This window comes from Melanotaenia boesemani, chromosome 20 (genome assembly GCF_017639745.1).
Source record: "Melanotaenia boesemani isolate fMelBoe1 chromosome 20, fMelBoe1.pri, whole genome shotgun sequence".
Classification (NCBI taxonomy): domain Eukaryota; kingdom Metazoa; phylum Chordata; class Actinopteri; order Atheriniformes; family Melanotaeniidae; genus Melanotaenia; species Melanotaenia boesemani.
Window position 1 is genome coordinate 3,125,862 of NC_055701.1, and position 22,329 is coordinate 3,148,190.

Genomic DNA, 22,329 nt, shown 5'->3' on the forward strand with positions numbered 1-22,329 from the left:
ATCTGAATCTTCTCGCATGTTTGCATCTCATCCCGTTACCATGGCGCTCTGCCAAGACACCACTTTCAGCTGTGAAGTCCAGGTGTGAAGAGACAAAATGTTTTAGATCCCCCCTCCGTCCCATCTCACCCTGGCTTCATAAAGACTCGTCCAAAGTGGATCTGAGCATGAAGATCGATATCCAGCACCTGTTTCAGGTAGTCCTGATAAACACAAACACACAGAGAACAACATGAACCTGAGCTGCTTTCTGCCTGTTACAGCAGAACAATCTGATTTAGCTAAAGCAGATAGTGAGACATGAAAGGAGCTGGCTGACAGGCGGCAGGTTACCTTCTCTCCCATGGACACGCCCCCTGAGGTTATGATGACATCAGCGCGACTGATTCCCTCATGCAGAGCAGACAGCAGGTCGTCAGGGCTGCAAACACAGACATGATGCATGAGGATTGTATCAGACTGGAAAATGATGCTGCACTGGTATATGAGCTGTAATACCAACAAGAATTCCCAGATTTAATGGAGATGTTTTTTATTTCCTCGGACTGTGCAGAACCTGCTACAACGGTTATTATCAGTGAGGAGATCATTGTAAAGAAACAGGAAAAGAAAAATCAGGAAATACGAACTGGATGTTTATTCTTTGTTAATTCGATATTCGTATAAGCGCTTCAATCATGACGTGTGCACGATTAACGAAGCCTAATATGACTCCGAGGTCATTTGCATTAGATATAAACATCCATCCTAAGAGTGGATGGACAGGAGGACAGCTCTGTGGATCTGTGTCGACACCTTGAGATACAACCCCCCCCCCCCCCCCCCCATCCTGTAAAACTGGATTCTAAAATGTTAATAAAATCAATTAAAAAATAAATAAAATAAAAATAAAAAATGTAATGTCTGAAGACCTCCTAAACTAATGTTTTATTCACAATACATTTGACTATTTCATGAAAAATATCAGCTCATCTTGAATTTGACCCATGTTTGGGTGGAGCAGATGTTGCTCTGAAACCTCCATGTACTTTTCAGCATTGATGGAGCTTCACAGATGTGGAAGCTGCACACGCCATAGGCACTAATGCAGTACCATCCCATCAGAGATGCAGCTTTTCACCTGTCCACTGATAACAAGCTGGATGCTCCCTCTCCTCTTTAGTCTGCAGGACACGCCGTCCATGCTTTCCACAAACTAGTTCACATCTTCATCCAGGTTTCCACTTTGCCTCAGACCATTTTAAATGAGCTTTGGTCCAGAGAAGACGGAAGAAGCTGGTTCTGGATCCTGTTCACATCTGGCTTCTTCTCTGCATGATGGAGCTTTAACCTGCATCTGTGGATTTCAGGGTGAACTGTGTTCACAGACAGTGGTTTCTGGAAGTCTTCCTGAGTCGGTGGTTTCAAGTAGAGAATTGTGAATTGTTTTAATCCATAGAGCTCTCCAGCGCCTCTGAGCACTATCACTTATATTGCTAACAGTTTCTCAGCAATGTTAGTGTCTAGCTCTGTGGGGTAAAATGTGATAGATAGCTTATCCTTTTAAGTCAGGGCTACTCAAGTCGGTCCTACAAGGGCCGCAGTCCTGCAGGTTTTCAATGTGTCCCTGGTCCAACACACCAAACTCAACTTAAAGAGATCCAACAGCCAACGAAGTTCTCCTCAACGACTCATTCATTTCAATTTGTGGAGAATTTAAGTGGCAATTTGACTTGTTTGCAAATGATTAGATTCTGTTTTTATACATATACAGTATATTATAGTGTCCCAACTGTTTTGGACTTGGGGTTGTCCACAGCGTCTCACACGGGACAGGATATCAGTTTCCTGCTCTGCATTCATGTTGCCTCCGTCACAGTCAGCTGAGCAACAACAGAAAACAAAATCACAAAAATACTCAGTGACTGTAAATGAAGCCGAAATGGTCTCACTTGTCTCCAACAATGCCGAGGTTGATGGTGGGGTATCCGTGTTCCTGGATGGTGGCCAGGAGAGTGGAGCGGTTGGAGTCTCTGATCTTTCCAGGGTGGAGATCATCTTCTGGATTCAGCAGCTACAAACACACACACAGACACATGAATTCACATGAGTCCAAAACTAGAGGAGAAGCTAGAAGATTTCAGGGCGTTTGTACCTCGTTTCCAGTGGACATGACGGCCACCACGGGAAACTTGTGCACGCTGACCTCCGTCACTCCCACCGTAGCCAGCAAACCGATCTCTGACGGGCCCATATGTGTCCCCTTAGCCAACACACACTCCCCACGCCTGATGTCATGGCCAATCGGCCTGCACAGACACAAACACTCATAATTACCAGCTGCAGCTGCAACAGGAATCACCTTCCACTCAGCTCTCTCACCACTCTGTTAGAGCTTTACCTGATGTCCTGTCCGGGCCGGACCTGGACCATAATCCTCACCTCCAGCTCCTCTGTACCCTGAAACACAGACCATCATTATAGTTAGTCACACTCGGTCCAGCCTTAACCCTTAAACAGTTAATCAATCAAAATTTATTTATAATGCACTTTACTACAACCACAGCTGATCAACGAGCTGGACGGAGAAAAAACAAGAATAAAAGTACAGCACACTTCTAAATTATACACATCCGTTCATTTCACCAAATAGTCAAAAGCTGAACTAAATAAATAGGTCTTCAGCCTTTAACAGGGTCCACTGGTCCACTGTGTCAAATGCTGCAGACAGGTCCAGCATCACCAGCAGCACCGGGTTTTTAAAAGCAGTACTCTGATAACAGACTGGAATTTTTTAAATATGTGGTTTTGATCCAAAAAAAAAGACTGTAGTTGTGTGAAGACAAGCTTTTTCAGAACGTTGGAGAGAAAAGAGAAATTTCAGAGACATGACGGGTCAAGATAAGACTTTTTGATTAGTAGCCTGACCACATTAAACAGACACATAAATAAAAACAAACAGGGTTCCTACATCCTCAGACTCCCTCAGCAGTTCTGTATCCTCAACTTGGACCACGGCGTCAGCTCCACAGGGGATCGGAGCGCCGGTCGTCACCCTCATCACCTGACCTGGCATCACTGTGTGGGTGGGCTGCAAAGACATGCAAAGTTTACTGAATCTGAGCGGCGCAAATGACAAATTCCCTGCAGAATTAAGCATCTACAGAGCTGATGTTGACTGAGTGGTCGTATTAGCAGGTGCAGAGGTGAGAATTAAGCTAGGAGCAGTGACAGATTAAGTTTTACCTCCTTATATAATAGTAATTTGACAATAAGGTCAGTCTCAGTGACCATCAGGGAGCAGTAGTTGTATTGTTGTTAAATCACTATGCTGATGTTTGGACAGGTTTGTTATTTAACTTGTGTTGTAATATATTTTATTAATAGCGGGTAATAAGTTTGAGCAGGCGAAAAGCTCGGCTGAAATTGTTTCATGTAGCAGGACAATGGCCCTCATTCACCATTCTTAAACCTTTTTATGTAGATTATGTCATCATGAAAATCTTTGTGTCTTGTATTAGTTCTCAGGTAAAACTTATTAAATTATGCTCTTAGGTAAAAACCCTACGAACACTCAGGAGAACCTTTATGAACATCTGAGTGCCGACATGTTAGAATAAAATCAGCGTTTATGTTGTTTTCTGTTCAGTTCATTAGAATTCAATAAGAAAATTACAGTAATGTTAATTTGGCTTTTTTTTCTTATTTTAGAATAAATATCAAGATATTGTAGATCATGTTATAATTTGCCTCAGAGGAAAATAAACTATTTTTGCTTCATTTATGAACAAATCGCTGTCAACAACAGGATTTCATCAAAACCACTGATGTCATAGACTGCACACACACCAGATCTGTTCCCTCAACCACAACAATATCACTTCAGAAATGTCTACGTCACCTGAGACTCTCAGAGCCACCTGTTGAATCATTAAAATTTACTACAGCAGTGTCTTTTTATCATAATGATCAGTTTTATTGGGAGATGGAGATTATACACAGACCTGCTGGTTAATCTTTCCACTGCCCTCCTGGTTAATAACACTGACCAGCCTTTAGACTCGGCTGGAGGTCATTTGCTTTACAAACTGTAGAAGATTTAAAGATGAAAATGTATCTGACGGTGTACCACTTTCCTCTTTTCACCACTGCACCAGGATGCTGGTCCTGGTGTGCTCATGGACCAGACCGCAGGCTGCTGTCCAAGTTCAGGAGAAATGAATGACCCGTTTGGACATAAAGCTGCTTTTATATGATCTGAATCTAAGTGTGATTATTTATAACCAAGTCATCACTTTAAAAATGACTTCATTCTTGCAGAGAGATTAGTATTCACCAATCTAAACCCTTAAAGAAACACTATGCAATATTATACTTTCTCAGGGATGCAGCTGACGGCTAATCCAGCATCCATCTAGTCATCCATCTAGTCATCCATCCTACCTGTACTGTGAGCGCTTTCCAGCCAGTAAGACGGTCAGATATTGACTCTTATCTTATCTTGTGCTCTGTCCCTTTCTCTCTTTCTTCTCCTCTCTTCCTCTGATAATGTGATCTTTGCTGCACTGATAACTGCTTGCTGGCATGTGACACAGCATGCAAAGCAAAACTCCTGGAATAAAAAGTTGTGAGGTGGTTTCTGAGCCTCGGGACGCTGCTGGACAGCGTCAGCTCCACAAACGGACTTAACAGATGTCAGTGCGCCTTAAATTTTCAACTTAAATTTGTTTTTATGGATAAAAGACTTGTGGACGTAACAGGTCCAGTACGAGTTCTAAGACAAAATGCACTGGTGACTGGTCTGCTAGTGTTTGTTGGACCTACAGTTATGATTGCAGCCTGGAATAACATACATTCACTTCTCAAGAATCTGAGCTTTCCAGTGGTATATAGCATGTGTAGGTACTTGGAAGGGAGAGTAAAATCCATATTTGTCACGTCCCGCCTGGAACTGATGGGTTAGGGGGAAGCATACAAACAATTTCACAATCTACAAACATGTTTGTGAATCTGATGGAGAGTTTTCTTAAAAAACTTCTCAAGTACAACTTAAGTTGTTGGTGAATGAGGCCCACTGGTCCCAAACAGGAGCAGAAGGACTGAAAAAGAAAAAAATCAAGCTGCTGTCATGATCCATACCTCAACCTTACTGAATGTGTGGGGGTTACGAGTTTGTTTTTACCTCCTTACAGACCAGATGATTTTAATATGCTCTGATACGTTAGGAAGTGTTGGAGTGGGTGAATGTGGTTTGGACTGAGAAGGCAAACTGCATGAAGTGGTAGCATCAGCGTAGCAGGAGTTGCTAACAGCTGTGTTGCTAACAGAGTGAGCAGCTGCTCTGCTGGTGTTAATGTATTAGAGCTGACCTGTTGTCCAGCCTGTGACTCCCCCATGATGAAGCGATCTCCTGGGCCATCAGCAGCTACGGGTCAACGATAATGATGGTAATCAAGTTAATTATGGAAGTTAAACCATGGCTATCTGACTTTTCATGTTCAGCAGGAAGGACAGATGCAGTACAGCTGGATAATCTGCTCTTTCATTTAGATAAACACTGATGAAGTGCGGGATGTAGATTTTTGGTGATATTCTCTCTTTCTGTGATGCATGGATCATCAGAGGCTGCCTGGGGAACTCACCTCGTACAGCGTAGCCATCTTTAACAGAGGCGGGGAATGGAGGAAGGTTGTCTTTGGCATAGATGTCCTGAGCAAGCACACGACCCAAACCATCTGGAGAGAACAACCCTGAACGAGTTAATGCAGGAAACAACAGCTCATTTAGGATTTATAAGCAGCAGCCATCAAATGTTTCATGTTTTTATTAGTCAGGATCATTTAAATTCATTTTTGTATTTAAGACCTGCAACACATTCCACATGAAGTTGGGACAGTGAAGTTTTTCCCACTCTGTAACGTTCCCGTTCCTTCTCCCAACTCTTTATTGAAGCTCTAATATTGAGGAAACAGAGTTTCAGGTGGACCATCACAGAACCCTGATCCGACCCTGTACCATCACAGAACCCTGATCCGACCCTGTACCATCACAGAACCCTGATCTGACCCTGTACCATCACAGAACCCTGATCTGACCCCGTACCATCACAGAACCCTGATCCAACCCCGTACCATCACAGAACCCTGATCTGACCCCGTACCATCACAGAACCCTGATCCGACCCCGTACCATCACAGAACCCTGATCTGACCCCAAACCATCACAGAACCCTGATCCGACCCCGTACCATCACAGAACCCTGATCCAACCCCGTACCATCACAGAACCCTGATCTGACCCGGTACCATCACAAAACCCTGATCCAACCCCGTACCATCACTAAACCCTGATCCGACCCCGTACATAAAACCCTGATCCGACCCCGTCCCATCACAGAACCCTGATCCGACCCCGTACCATCACAGAACCCTGATCCGACCCCGTACCATCACAGAACCCTGATCTGACCCCAAACCATCACAGAACCCTGATCCGACCCCGTACCATCACAGAACCCTGATCCAACCCCGTACCATCACAGAACCCTGATCTGACCCTGTACCATCACAAAACCCTGATCCAACCCCGTACCATCACTAAACCCTGATCCGACCCCGTACATAAAACCCTGATCCGACCCCGTCCCATCACAGAACCCTGATCCGACCCCGTACCATCACAGAACCCTGATCCGACCCCGTACCATCACAGAACCCTGATCCGACCCCGTACCATCACAGAACCCTGATCCGACCCCGTACCATCACAAAACCCTGATCTGACCCCGTACCATCACAGAACCCTGATCCGACTCCAAACCATCACAGAACCCTGATCTGACCCCGTACCATCACAAAACCCTGATCCGACCCTGTACCATCACAAAACCCTGATCTGACCCCGTACCATCACAGAACCCTGATCCGACTCCAAACCATCACAGAACCCTGATCTGACCCCGTACCATCACAGAACCCTGATCCGACCCCGTACCATCACAGAACCCTGATCCGACCCCGTACCATCACAGAACCCTGATCCGACCCCGTACCATCACAGAACCCTGATCCGACCCCGTACCATCACAAAACCCTGATCTGACCCCGTACCATCACAGAACCCTGATCCGACTCCAAACCATCACAGAACCCTGATCTGACCCTGTACCATCACAAAACCCTGATCAGACCCTGTACCATCACAAAACCCAGACCCGACCCCGTCCCATCACAGAACCCTGATCCGACCCCGTACACAAAACCCTGAATGACCCTGTACCATCACAGAACCCTGATCCGACCCTGTACCATCACAAAACCCAGATCCGACCCTGTACCATCACAAAACCCAGATCCGACCCTGTACCATCACAGAACCCTGATCCGACCCCGTACCATCACAGAACCCTGATCCGACCCCATACACAAAACCCTGATCTGACCCCGTACCATCACAGAACCCTGATCCGACTCCGTACACAAAACCCTGATCTGACCCTGTCCCATCACAGAACCCTGATCCGACCCCGTACACAAAACCCTGATCCGACCCTGTACCATCACAAAACCCTGATTCGACCCCGTACCATCACAAAACCCTGATCCGACCCCGTCCCATCACAGAACCCTGATCCGACCCTGTACCATCACAGAACCCTGATCCGACTCCAAACCATCACAGAACCCTGATCTGACCCTGTCCCATCACAAAACCCTGATCCAACCCCGTACACAAAACTCTGATCCGACCCTGTACCATCACAGAACCCTGATCCGACTCCAAACCATCACAGAACCCTGATCTGACCCTGTCCCATCACAAAACCCTGATTCGACCCTGTCCCATCACAAAACCCTGATCCGACCCTGTACCATCACAAAACCCTGATCCGACCCCACCGTACTATCATGGAACCCTGATCTTATTCGATCCCGTACCATCACAGAACCGGGCTGTTGGACTTGTTTATAACAACAGTCTGGATGCTCGTTTGGTCTTTGCTTCATTTCCTCCAACAAAGGTCTGAAATACTGACTGGTGTGACCACAGTCCAGGTTTCTACTGTGTGGTGGTCCATTCTAGATGCTTCCAAGTCTGGAACTCTGGAGCAGGTTTACATGCAGCTTCTTTTCTGCTCAGAAAAGTCTGAATTCCTGTCTGAGGGATCAGACATCATGATGTCCAGCATAGACTGGCTCCCTTGTCCTTTACACACTAAAAATCCTTGAGATTGATTAGATGGTTTAATAATAATCTGACTGTAGAGAGAAACATATAAATCCTTCAATCTTTCTTTGAGGAACTTTGATTTTGAACTGACTGGATCTTCTGCACATCTTTAAGCTGACAATGACTTGTCTGAAATATTTCTTTAATCTCATGACCAGAAATAAATAGACGTACTGTTGCAGCCTGAGATGAAAAAATGAATGTTTATTGAAATTAAGTTAATGAAACTAAACTTTATGTACGTTGCCTCATCCATGAAATAAAAAGTCTAAATTTTCCAAATCTTCAAACTGATTTGATTTGGAGCACAAACACACACACACACACACAGTTGCCTGCATTAGCCCAAACCTTCATCCCACTCCTCACCCTCTCTGCCCCATCAGGACTGGCTCTGGTCAGTGATTCTACCAGAACTCCCTTCTGAAGACTCACCTCTGTAATTAATCACCTCGATTCCCAGGATAGGCGTCATCTCTAGAACAGTGATGAAGGCTTTGTCCATCGACGTCAGCGGGAACGGGGACATGCGGTGACGGCGTGCCACTTTACTGATGTCAACCGCACTGTGGCCTAAACACACGGCATTTAGAAAATCCATAAACTTCCTAAACTTTCCAGTTAAAGAAGCTCCTCTCGGGAAGTTTATGACTTACTGGCTCTCAGGATGTTCTCGTTGCTGCCACATCGAGACTGAACCTGCACAGACACACATTTTATTTATTAGTTTGATGAAAACAGGAATATTTTTGTGGATTTAACCTGTAACAATGAGCTGCTGTTAAAGCAGGTAAAAATGAATTAATTCAAGCTGCGATGTGGGAACCAGCAGCTGTTTGTCAGACACTAGACCTCTGGGAAGGCGGGTTTCTTACCAGCTACAGCTGTGGAGACGAAATACGAACTTTAAGACAATTCCGGCATAATTTGAGTTTTTACCCTTTTTTCCATTTTATTCCCGAAGCGTCCGTTAACTGGGACACTCTTTATGTGAATGTACCACAACTGAAATGTTTTTATTTTTTCAGCTTTGTAAAACCTCACAGTCCCATTCACTCCCATTCAATTCCAAACAACACACAAGTCCTGTGACTTTTAACTCTGTAATCCATAACTATGACCGTGAGGAAGACTATGATATAAAAGCCAAACTGAGGCAATATTGGGAGTTAAATTTGATAGTTTTCTGCAGTGAGAGCCTCTTTTTAAAGCTTCCCCTTCTTCTTTGTTTGCATAATAAGCGACAAAACACTGGAAAATCCGGCAAAGAAGAAGAAGGTTACATGAGCAGAAACTCTAATCATGCGGGAACTGTCCTTTGCCGGTTCTTTTTAATCCGTTAAGAAGACTTTTCATGCACACATGCATGCTCTGGATCCTAAACAGCAGCAGAGAAAAAGTCATTTTCATGCAGTGACTCATGTTCATCGAGCTGCTGCTGCTTCGGGTGGCAGTGGTTGGAAATTTGCAGCGCCTCTGATATGTTTGTGCTCTTTTTCAATTTATTGTGTGTGTGCGTGTGTGCTGGCTTGTGTGTACCTTGGGTGTCGGGCATGAGGCGGTGGAAAGGCGGGAGGTCGCCTGTGTTGCCCGCGGTGACTCGGAGGGGGTGGAGCTTAAAGAGGCCGAATCTCGAGGAAGCACCTGAACGCCTCGAGAAATGATTGAGTCCGGGATCTACAGACACACACACACACACACACACACACACACACACACACACACACACACACACACACACACACACACACACTTAATGCTAGTCCAGTAATTATCTACAGTGGTCTTACTGTCAGCTAAAGCTTCTATTTAAACATAGGACTCATCAACATGCTCCTTATTAAAGCTAAAGCTTTCTCCACAACTTACAACAACACACAGAAGATTTCGGGATTTATAGAGAATCTGCTGATTTGAGTCTTGAAACCATGCACGACTTCTGCAAACTGCATATAAACACATATGCAAGGTTGCATTACTGGTGTTTAACTCATCTCAAAATAGGGCTGCACCACACATCCAAAACGTATTATCACAATATCAACCTGCAATTTCAGTATCACAAAGACAATTTCATTTGAGCACAGGTGCATTAATGAGGGCTGCATTCCAATTAGAGGAAGTCCTGCTTTGGTGCATCTTTTATAATTAAGAAGCATGCACTGGGGCAGGAGTGGAATGCAGCCTGAACATAAACGTACTCCAGATTAGCGCCACATACCAACGTTATTTCTTATATTAACATCGTAATGTTACAACATCATTAATGTTTTTCTAATATTGTGTAGCCTGATCTCAGCAGCTCTAGGGCTGGGCGATGTGGATCACAAATCATATCTCAATATTTTTAGACTAATTTATTTATTTATTTTAAACCCTCAACAACAACAACATACAAACCATTTAAAATCGCTGAGTTAGGCTAAAATAGAAGCTCTGAGTGACTTTAAATGAAGAGTCTCGTGGGAGCCGACAGACCCGGCTCTTCTGGGAGCCGAGCCAAAAGAGCTATATCTTTAAAGAGAGACGGATTTCCCATCACTATGGCAACGCTGTCCTCTTCCCAGTGTTGTGCACAAACAAGTTCAAAAGAACACTTTCATTTTTCTGTGAACGCTAAACTGAACGAAACTTATTTGCAAATAAAGAACGTGAACTTGTTCAGATTATGTGAGTCACTGTCTACGTTTCCCCCGCGCTCCTACTTCACGCTACGTTACCCACGATGCACTGCGCGCTCCAGCATAGCAAACCAGGAACGCTTTGCAGCCACCCGCAGAGTGATTTTTGAGACTTTGGTGCCTAAGGCCTCCACTTCTGTTCACGATGAGTTTTTTTTGTTTGTTTTTTAAAACACAGAAGAGCAGACTGACCTGCAGTAGACAGACGTCTCTCCGTTTGGAGAATCAGGGAGGATTTCAGACAGCAAGTTAAGCTAACAGCAACTCAGGAGGAGAACCACCGAAGCAGAATTTATCAGTTACCTAAATCAGAGGCAGGAGTTTTCATATTTACCTCTGATTCTCCAAACTGAGCTCTGACCGTTCACCACTGCAGGCAGGACACTGATTAATTATAAATAAAGATATCACCATTAAAGATTTTCTTAGTACAATTCAAAGAAATAATCATGATTATTCTGCGTAAAATAAATTTTCATCACTGTAAATGTGTAAAATGTCATGAACACTCCTTATACATCTTTTTTAATTCATATAGTTGATGCCAACATTACAAATAAATATAGTAAAGTCTTCGTAAACCCCCTCTGTTTTGTAAAGAATAAATAAATGCTATTAACTCTGGATTTGCCTCAGAGAAAACAGATGGACCTCCACCTGGACTTGGGAGGCTTTTTATTGGAAACTATATTAAAAATGTTTTTTTAACATTTCTTTTCAACCTGAGAAGAGAATTTAGAAAGCAGGAAAAACATCTGGCTAGCTTTGACTTCTAGCCGTCCTTTAGCAGAATAGCTGCTGTTTGACACATAAATAAAGCTGGAAGAGTGGAAATAAAGAAGACCACATATCTGGAACTAAATACGCTTTCTACTACAGACCATCAAACACTGACCACTACGAGCCATCGACTTCACGCTGAGTCGCTCATCTTTGAACAGTTATCTTCTACCTCCGCTGTGCCGGCATTATGTATCTGCTACAGCTCCGTTTACTACTACCAACCAGTACTATATTGGCTGAAATATTACTGCAATTGCTACTAGTAATTACAAAAAACCCCATCCACTATATTTACTTAAAACTCTCCAAACAGGAGACGCTGCCGTTTGTATCAGCTCAGGCCTGAAACTGGTTCTTAACTATTTCACCAAACAGCTGAAGATTCTGGATTTATGTAACAGTTCAGAAAACAGATCTAAAGCTTTGAAGAAACAACAAGCAAGTAATCTCACAACAGAGGCTGCAGAAATTCAGAATTTCTGACCATTTATGGATGACTATTAGTCTCTTCAAAGAGAAGAAACGTTTTGGGCCAATATCCACACTGCAGCTTTTGTTGGAGTATGATTGCTCCATTTCTTTGCTTATATCGTGTGTCTGCACTTTTGAGACCAATTAAACACCATACATTTTAAGTTCTAGGACATAATCCCATAACTCTGGAGTTCTGGCTCTCTTAACACAAGGTTGGAAAATAAGGAGCGGGTGCTTGATGAGACTCAGGAACCAACCTTGACATCAGTCTGTGGCACATTCACATGAGGTCAACATGAGTCTGTGGTTCACTCAAATTTACTGAGTAAAAACTTCGTCTTTCAATAATTTGCCTCTGGTATCAAATATATAAGAAAAGTTCCCATAAATAAATTTTACTTTGGCTTCGAGTACAGACAATGGTGGAAGACTTAGGTGGTGTAAAGATTTAACAACCTGTGTGCTTTTCTTTAATTTACCATGGAACTGCTGTTGAAGGATGGGGAGATGCTGAAGCTGTGGCTTAGTTGTACTACAAATGGACACAAATACAAATACTGTCTGCATGCTATAACTTACACAACTTAAGAAACTTCTGTTTGCAGAGAATATTGTGTAGCATTGTGCCGCAGCACTAACACTGGTCTGTAACTCGTGGGGCAAAATGAATCACAAAACCAGAGATTTAAACAGGCTGCATGTTAGCATTTAACACACAAGTTTAAATTGTTCAAAGCCGAATCTAATTTTCAGCATCATTATGAGCCATCAGTGTTCAAACCCAAACTTCAGCAGTAACCACCACACAGCTCTTCTAGTTGCAGCAGAGTCCTGCGTCTGCTTCACCACTGCTGGGTAAAGTGAGGGAAGCTAACCCTAAAGCTAGCTGCAGCTTCACACCTTGTCTCTGCTTCCCGACCTCAGTTTGGAGGCGTAGCAGGAAAGTTTAGCAGCTGTTACTGTCAGAGTTTTCCCCAAGTGGAAGCAACAGACCAGAGCAGCATGGTTACTGAATCCTGACAGAAATGTTGCTTGAGCAGCAAAAAGACCAGACGAGGAAAATAACTAGTTCTGTTGGAGCTGAACACTCCTGTGTTTAGTTGACCCGGTAAAGGAGCCAGACCAGGTTCAATCCGACGTCTCCATGACCCACTTTCCCTCTGGACATAAAGTGGTTTCTATTTCATTGTTGATGACATCATGATGACATCACAACTAACTGATTTTGATAGGCCCAACTAATCAACCTAAAAAATCACCTAAATGCCCATCCCTGATAGCAGTTAGCGGTCCATGTTTACACCAGTTTAACCAGAGCCAAAGAGGCAGGACTTCACTGCATGAAAGTAAAACATAAACATCTTGGAGATTTGGTATTAAAGTTGATGCTCACGTCATCAGGCTCCATTATAACCTAGTTTCCCAAAATAAACAGTATATTCAGGGGGAAATTCGACTCAGCTGACTGCAGTCACTTCTTCCACTCAGCAGCTGGTCTACTGAGGTGCTGAGATAAGTCAGGTGTTCGGCCATCTTTGCTGTAAACAGCCTTTAAATTAACGTGGCGTTACTTGTTCCGAGTCTGTGGTCAACAAACCAAACCAGCTCCTAATAACTGATAACACTGGACCTCTCTGGGGATGAGCTCCTCCTGCTGGCTGCTCGGTTACTTCGGCTTTGGGCGTCTCAGAGTTCGGGTGGGAGGACGGTTAACTGCGGTTAACTACAGAAGCTCAAAGAGAGCGTTGGCAGTGCAGAAGACTTTTTTAAAAAATTATTTTTATAAGAATAAATCATCATAAACTGGAAATTTAATTAATGGATGAAATGGATTAATCACCCAGCCCTAGCAGAGTGTACATGCAATGATTCCCAGCAACACAGATGCTCTTCAGCTGAGAAAATAGTGCCAGTCTAATACAGAAATGATGGTGTAACAACAATCATATATAGTTTTACTCAAACTGAGGGTGCTCTGACCGCTGCAGCAGACAACGCTTCTACAAATGATCCGGATGAGCAGACGTGAGGAAATGACTGGTGGCATGAGGAGGAGAAGGAGGAGGAGGAGAGGTGTACGTGTGGATGTCTCACCTGGTGGTCATGAGTACAGGTGAAATGAGCAGGAGGGGCGGGGGTGTTGCCAGGCAGGTAAGGAGACCCTTTAGCCATGACCACAGCATGGCTCGTCTGATGGGCACACAAACACACGCATGCATGTGGACACGTACACACACACACACAAATGAGGTGAGATGTAATAAAGTTAGCAAACATTTTAACAATACACTGCTGATCCAGAAGATTTTACCATTATTTACATTTTCTGCATTTAACCAGGTAATCGTGGACTTTATTGTCCTTTCAGGTCATTTTTTCCTCAATTTTGGCCTCCGTTCTCATTTTTCCTCATTTGGTACGAATTTTATGTAAGAACGATTTCTCAGATAAATTTTAATTTCTAATTTAGATTTTCTTAAACTTTAATATTTTTACTATTACTTTTAAGCTTCATTGGCTCTGAAATATGTTTTTTTTTCTTTTTCCATAAAACAGTGAATTCATGTAACCAAACTGGTATTTAAAGGGTTAAAATACTTAATAGTTTTGATAAAGTCTGAAGTTGACTGAATGATTTGAGTAAAAAAAATGTGGCTAAAAATATGAAAGTGATGTTTTTATAACAGTTTTTGGGAGAGGACTTTTTTGTCCTCTAATGAGCCTGAACTTCTTAATACTTTCTGGGCAGGTTTCTCGTGCTATGCGAGTTGTAGGTCTCATTAAAGTGGTTGAAACACTTAGCGTGCTAAAAATGCTGCAGTTCTGTACAACATAGTGTTTTTTTGAGTCTGCATATGACTTGCAGATCTTTTGATGCTGCCTTGATATTGAGTGTTGGGTCTCTTTTGGAGGGTCAAAAGTCATGGGAATCCATCTAAGCTGACCTGATGCTTTATATAAATAAAAATAAGGTTAATATATATGTTTTGAATTGGAAACTTAGTGTCTGATTGGCTAATTAGATCAATGACTGAGGGTTTCTATGTAACTGTGTAGGTCAGCTGTAGATATTTTTCCAGACACTGAAATGTGAGGACATCCTGACTTCCTGTGCATCTGCAGCAACCCGCAGCGTTGGATCAACCCGGCCTGTTGTACTATATCCTGCTGCTGCAATGACCCAGTTTCCCCCCCAGTGATCATTAAAGTTTTAACTGTCAGGTTTCCAGTATCGGCACTGGTTTCTACGCTTCCTGTTGACTGGTTACCTTGGCAGCGATGGCGGCTGCGGTGATGTGGGAGGAAGCATGCTGGTGGTGGTGGTGGTGGTGGTGGTGGTTGTGTGCATGCCGCCCTCTCCTCCGGTCCTCCTCCTCCTCGTCCTCCTCTTCCTCGCACTGGGTGCCGCGCTCCATGGTGTGTGTGTTGCTGTGGGTGTTGCTGTGTGTGTTGGCCAGCAGGGAGGAAGGTGAGGGCAGCTGTTCCAGGGCGGCGTGCGTCGATTTAACCCGGACAGAGGCCTCGCGCAGCAGGTCGATGGCATGTGGCAGAGCAGGCAGAATGAACTGAAAACACTCCTGCAGGAAACATCGGAATATAATTCAGGAGCGTAAGTTTTTTAACAGTTAACTACAAACTATGAAGCTGCACCATCACATATCTGCTCACATGTTGCATGCTTCTTGAATACAAATGCAAACATTTGTGAAACATTTAAACCCAATTTTTTGATTGATTTGACAAAAAACTGAGAAAAATTTTATTATCTTTAGCTCATTTTTTATTTCGATCCTAGCATAACATTTCAAAGTAGCTCAGACGGCTCATGTTGTGCTTTAAAAACACCATGCAAGCATTACCGAAGCACAACATCCACCTGTAAACGTAAAAGAGTATTTAAGCTGCTTAGTTGTTCTGCTCCTCCTTTGATTTAGTCATTTGCTCTATAAAATCCCAAAATATTTACATCGTGCAACAGGTGTGGACTGCAAGTTCAGTTTTTACTGCAGAGATGTGATGATGGAATAAGTTAGTTAGTTGTTCATGAGCCCATGTTCTTAAACCGGAGCAGTTTTCAGCTCAGCTCATCTTAAATGAGCTCAGGTTCAGAGAAGACGGCAGCGTTCCTGCACTGAAAGTAGTCTGCAGGGGTGTTCCTGATCTCACAAAGTAAAACAAAAGAAACACAAACTGTTTAGAATGAAGAATTAGTTTTCAACCTTGGTCATGTTCATGATTATTTATCTCAAATTACAAACTTCAAAGTCAGAAAACTTTAATAAAAACTTAAATCTGCAGTTTAAACCTTAATTTAATATAAACAAGTCCAAAGAAAAAGTTTTGTGTCTTAATCTAAATAATCATAAATCTAATATTAGAAGTTAGAGAGACAACTGCAGCATCATTCCCGAAGATTTTCCAACCAGCAGATTTACTGGGGACAGGCGAGGGTGTCAGGATTGGGTATAAAAGCAGCATCCACCAAAGATTTAGTCTATCCAACAAAGATGGGTTGTGGCTCATCCTTTTGCTCCAAATTCTATTGGAGCATCATCAATAACTTGAACAAATAAATTTTAATGGCTGCTTCTACATTGGAAAGATCATCCAGATTGTTGTGAGAGGAAGCTGAGATGGTATGTTGTCCATGGAGGACTTCATCTGTATGAAGGTACCATAGGGTTCGCTCTTCATGTATGTTTGAACTGGTATGAGGGGAACCACCTGCTTCTAAATACCAGCAAGGTATTTAAGATGCATCCTGCAGCAGTGGCCTTGAGCAGCTCCTTCAGAGGAGGCCCATTTTTGCTCTACACTAAAGATGGATACAAAGCATTTCGCATTTCGTCCTTCAAATTACACATTTATGTGTGTAATTTGGTCTGTTTTCGGGGCCCTTGTGGATGTGCACCCTGACAAATGGAGCAGTACCAACGGAAACCGTGAGGGCAGCGATGAGCAGAATAGCTGACGTGCGACCCGCGAAAAGGAACAAAGAAGAACAAGCTGCAAAATATTTAATAGACGCACATACCACTACTGTCCACTGCGATGCTAACTTCTCTGCCTCTTTTTATGTCTCTTTCTGAGAACGAGTATTATCACGATCTCCTCCATCATCACCATGTTTGTTATTGTCTGAGACTGACGTTGAAACTTGGAGGTGAAATCTGAACTCTGCACTGCCCTCTGGTGGATGTATTGGCTAACAACCATGCAAATGTAAGGGACACATTAAAGTATGAGCAGTGATGTTTGAAGCACACATACCTACCTATTTTCGTACATAAAGACAGCATAACGGCTGTTACACCTTCCGTGCAGGAAGAAACGCTACCTTAGGCTGTTCCTAGCTATCACACTGTATATAAATTCAGATTAAATGTTATTTTTGTAACAGACTATTTGGGGTAAAGTGATAGCGACGTACCTGTGAGCCTTTCTTGCTCCCTGGAAGGTTGATAATCAGAGTTTTACCACGAATTCCACAAACTGGCCTGGAAATGATGCAGAGGGAAGGACGTTAGAGCAGCAGAAGATATCAAAAACATCAAATCTGTTCGGAAAACAACCGTCTTCACCTGGACAGCATGCCCAGAGGTGTAACGTTGAGTGACCCCATCAGCATGGCCAGGGCCATTCCTGGGGCCTCTCGCTCTATCACCTCCCTGGTAGCCTGGAGCAGAAGCACAAGGAGTCAGGCATCAGAGACTAAAGACATGAGCATAAACAGGAGGAACTTCGTTATTATTCTTCTGTTCGGTTTGACACACTGTGGCTTTAATTTCCCAGATTTTTCATCTGCATCGTCTGGTCACGAGGTCACTGATGGGAAATGCATCAGATATAATGAAATTGGATGATGGAGAGTCTCCATCCGGTCACACAAAGGGTTATTGTTCATATGCCTTCATTTTCATACAAAAACTGAGTGGTGCAGCATGGTTTCTTATTCCTGTTATCATCTGTTTGTGCTCAGCTGTGACCTGAAAGTTAACTCTGCTCCGTTTACGCTGTGTTGGCCACATATTCAGTACTGTGCTGAACTTATTAAAGCAACACTACTTAAGTTTTTTACCTTAAATTCAGTGCTTCTGACTCATTTTACTGGCACACAGATTTATTATGTACATTTCTGGAACCGTCGTTGCCCTGTAGCATCCAGAGGCTGAGAAACCACACTTCATAAGTCTTTTCCCATCACTTTACAGCTGAGTTTCGCTTTACGGCACCATGTCACACACCAGCAACTGGACATCAACACACTGGCTGGTTTGAACTCACACTGTGGTAAATTCGTCAAAGAAACTCAAGAAAACATTTTGGGAGAAGGAAAGGAAAAGAAAGAGAAAGTGACAGAGCAAGAGACAAGAGTGAGTATTGGACTGACTTTTACTGGCTGGTGAGAGCTCAGAGAAGAGACAGGATGAAGACGGATGATGAATTAGCCAAAGTCCAGTGCTTTAAGAAAATGAACCTAATTTGAAGTGATTTTGTTTCCACCTGCATCCATAGAGTCCAAGCATTTAAACAACCATTTCCTCCATCTATGGATGCTCGCTGGAGCTCTTCAAGACTTGAGATGGAGCAATAAATCAATTTATCTGTTTATGAATATATTTTGTTAATAAAAATCTGAATCCCCCCCCCCCTTTATACTAAAATTTATTTCGCTGACGAACCTTTTTTTCATGACGATAACGAGACGGTGACGATCTAAAAATGGCTCTGATGACGAAAACATGACAAGACGTTTGTGAGATTTCGTTGACGAGACAAAATGTTGAAAAGCTGATTGTCCAACATTGAAAACACGACATTTCTGTCTATTGTGAGCGCGATCTGTCAGTCAGCGATGCTGATGCACCTTGGCCACGCCCACCATCAGACGTGCAGCGCACACAGACAAGCAGTTCATCCATTCATTTGTTAACCTTTCCCGTTTTCCTCTTCAGACCGTGGTCGGAAGACATGGGGAGATCCGTCTTCTCCAGGGCCGAAGCAGCTTTCTCTTCGGGGTGAACTCCCTACGCTCCTCTCTACGCTCCTCTCTAAGCTCCTCTCTACGCTTCTCTCTACGCTTCTCTCTACACTCCTCTCTAAGCTCCTCTCTACGCTCCTCTCTACGCTCTTCTCTACGCTCCTCCCTACGCTCCTCCCTACGCTCCTCTCTACGCTCCTCCCTACGCTCCTCCCTACGCTCCTCTCTACGCTCCTCTCTACGCTCCTCCCTACGCTCCTCTCTAAGCTCCTCTCTACGCTTCTCTCTACGCTTCTCTCTACGCTCCTCTCTAAGCTCCTCTCTACGCTCCTCTCTACGCTCTTCTCTACGCTCCTCTCTACGCTCCTCCCTACGCTCCTCTCTAAGCTCCTCTCTACGCTTCTCTCTACGCTCCTCCCTACGCTCCTCTCTACGCTCCTCCCTACGCTCCTCTCTAAGCTCCTCCCTACGCTCCTCTCTACGCTCCTCCCTACGCTCCTCTCTACGCTCCTCCTTACGCTCCTCCCTACGCTCCTCTCTACGCTCCTCTACACTTGTTAACGGGGTGAAACACAAGGAAAGGAGAGCAGCGGTTGCGCTGAGAAACAGCTTTATTACAAGACCTCGTTCATACTTTTTACACCACTTCTCTGCTCTCTTCACGCCCGATGCGTGTTTCCCTCTGCGTGCACGTTCACTCACACACTGAGCTGGCTGAACCACACACACAGCAGTTAGACACATCCCATAACACACAGATGAATCATGGCGGCAGCGTTGACGAAGGGGTTTGGTGGAAGCGATGAAACGATATATGGACATATTTTAACTATAATCCATCATAATTCCACTGGCAGACCAGGTCACGTTGTGCATGTGTTCTTCATCCTTTGCTCATATTTTGGACATGTGTGTGTTCAGGGTGGAGTTTTACACTTCAGAAAATTCTCAGAAACAAAGCCACAGTTACCAAAGTCAGGATGTTGTTGCTCTTTGCTTTTTAGGAGTAAATAGGCGCATCGCAGTGTTCATGCGCTACTTGATGGAGAACGGATCGTCAGGAATATTTTTATATTTCGCTGCGAACCTTCAAAACCTCTCTGAAAATCCTCTGTGGCGTAGACGGTCAGAAGAGCTTCGACCTCCTCGTCGGTCCATTTATCGCTTGCTCTGTTGTTGTTTTTGTCTGTATGTGCAACCGTATTTTTTAAATGTGGCGGGGACACAAGATGTGGAAATCTGGCAAGGGGCGTAGCTACCAGTCACGAAACCCCTACGTAATGAGGGCTCCTATAGAACCCCGTTTAGACCCTGCCTCGGAGCAGGAGCTAAAATGGTTCTAGGAACTGAGGGCTTTGGCCCCTAGTTCCTGTATGTCCGAATGCGCGAAAAAAACGGCCTTGTTCCCGAAAAGGTTATAGGAACCACAAAAGGTTCCTACAGTCGGAAAGGGGCTAATGATTATGGTATTTGCTGTTGGTTGGGAACATTCTAAGTCTAAAAACATTCCTTTTAATTTAGTAATTATTGATGAAAATAACCAAACAACAAGCTCACAATGTGTTGCTCTATGTTGAACTTATAGAGCTGCTATTTTCTTGTGTGACATGTTTGTATGATGAAGTCGGGCATCAATTCATGAAAAAAGGTGAAATATCAAAATAAAAGTTTCTGCCCAACAGCAGTTAAGTAAAACACGGCAGCTTTGCTTCCCTGTTGATGGGAAAGTCTCGGCTAAAGCTTTCAGTCTGGTAAAGGATCTGGTTATTATGTAAAAGCATTAAGGTTAACGTATTATTGACCTAAATTAGTTTGTTAAAAACTACTACTTTTTTATTTGACTAAAACCTTTTTGACTTTTCATCGACTAAAACTATCAAACTTAGACATGACTAAAACGTGACTAAAACTAATAAGCATTGTTGTCAGGACGACTAAAACTAAGACTAAAACTATTAAAACTAAAACTAAACTAAAAACTATTTTTAATGGAGCCAGATAATGTGAGCGTCAACTTTATTAATGTTTACTTCCAGCAGTGAAGTCCTCATGCTTTGGTTCCACAGTGAGAAATGCTGATCTGCATACATACAGAAGACAACTTCATCCCACATCTTCTCGTTAACAGCGACCTACATCCGGGGAATTGCTCGTCTATTCTGGTTATTACTGAAACGAGCGAGCTGTGTAGATCGTCCATAACCATCAGTGCCCCTCTGGGTTTCCAGCCTAAACCTCATTTATTTGGATCACTAAATCTGAACCTAATAAAGCTCATATGGTTTAATAAAAAGTTTGTTTTAAGCTACATTTAGCCGGTTTATCTGCACACGTACCTCAGGTGTAACATCTCGCGGCGCAAAGCCAGTTCCTCCAGTGGTGAGAATGAGATTCAGCTCCTGTTCGTCGCACCACTCCAAAAGAGTTTCCTGCACACGTAAGAATACAGAAACAAAGTAAACAACAGCCGAATGCATGCCTTTTTATCCCAGTGGATAGTAACACCTGGGTTTAAACAGGTATAAATTTCTATTTAATTTCATTTAAATGTAATTTCATTTAAATATTTAAAACTAAATTAATTTGAAATTAAATGATGCATACCTTGATTTCGTCTATCTCATCTGGAACTATTTTGTAGGCTGCTATGACTCCTCCCAGTCTGCAGGACAACAACTGTTAGTTAGATGTGTGCATGTGCATGTGCATGTGCATGCGTATGTGCTGATGTCTTTGGTTTCTGTGAAGACTCACAGTGAAGGATCATGGACCAGGTCCTTCAGGTTGACTCCACTCCGGTCCTCTGCCAGGTTCCTGAAGCAGCTGTCACTGACTGAAGAACAAACAAGTCCAGGTTACTGAAAGAAAACATCCATCAGGACGAAGGAGCGACTTTCACCGTTAAAAATAAAGCCGAACCTAAGCAGACACTGATGTCGTCACATGTGAGCCATCATGGTTTGACTCTGACTATGCAAGATGATGAGCTCAGCTGTGGATCCCAAGTGTGATCGATCCACCCAAATTCTTCACAACTGTAGAGGAGTTCTTTCATTCTGCACCCTTTTTATCCACTTTTACCCACAGAACGCATTTCCTAGATGTTTGAAGCATATTTAAATGCTTATTTGCAAACTTTTAGCAACACATTTTGGAGTAAGGATGAAGAGAATATTTTTTTTTATTAATGAAAAAGAAGGG

The 22,329-nt window shown here is 43.4% G+C and overlaps 1 protein-coding gene across 5 annotated transcripts in view; it reads right to left on the reverse strand.

The window, feature by feature from the left end:
- gphna (gephyrin a) overlaps positions 1-22,329 on the reverse strand; it is a 36,241-nt gene that overhangs the window by 7,296 nt on the left and 6,616 nt on the right. Inside the window, exons 2-19 of one of the 5 annotated variants that reach the window (XM_041971622.1) lie at positions 21,883-21,961; positions 21,733-21,790; positions 21,465-21,557; positions 17,729-17,823; positions 17,578-17,644; positions 15,416-15,724; positions 14,241-14,336; positions 9,748-9,885; positions 8,865-8,907; positions 8,644-8,781; positions 5,622-5,729; positions 5,349-5,404; positions 2,951-3,070; positions 2,381-2,439; positions 2,135-2,288; positions 1,932-2,053; positions 334-421; positions 130-203 (exon numbers count right to left, since the gene is read on the reverse strand). In XM_041971622.1, the coding sequence (XP_041827556.1) occupies positions 130-203; positions 334-421; positions 1,932-2,053; positions 2,135-2,288; positions 2,381-2,439; positions 2,951-3,070; positions 5,349-5,404; positions 5,622-5,729; positions 8,644-8,781; positions 8,865-8,907; positions 9,748-9,885; positions 14,241-14,336; positions 15,416-15,724; positions 17,578-17,644; positions 17,729-17,823; positions 21,465-21,557; positions 21,733-21,790; positions 21,883-21,961 (1,897 nt within the window). The remainder of the gene's footprint in view (positions 1-129; positions 204-333; positions 422-1,931; positions 2,054-2,134; positions 2,289-2,380; positions 2,440-2,950; positions 3,071-5,348; positions 5,405-5,621; positions 5,730-8,643; positions 8,782-8,864; positions 8,908-9,747; positions 9,886-14,240; positions 14,337-15,415; positions 15,725-17,577; positions 17,645-17,728; positions 17,824-21,464; positions 21,558-21,732; positions 21,791-21,882; positions 21,962-22,329) is intronic. The other 4 variants (XM_041971621.1, XM_041971624.1, XM_041971623.1 and 1 more) reach the window with 4 other exon arrangements.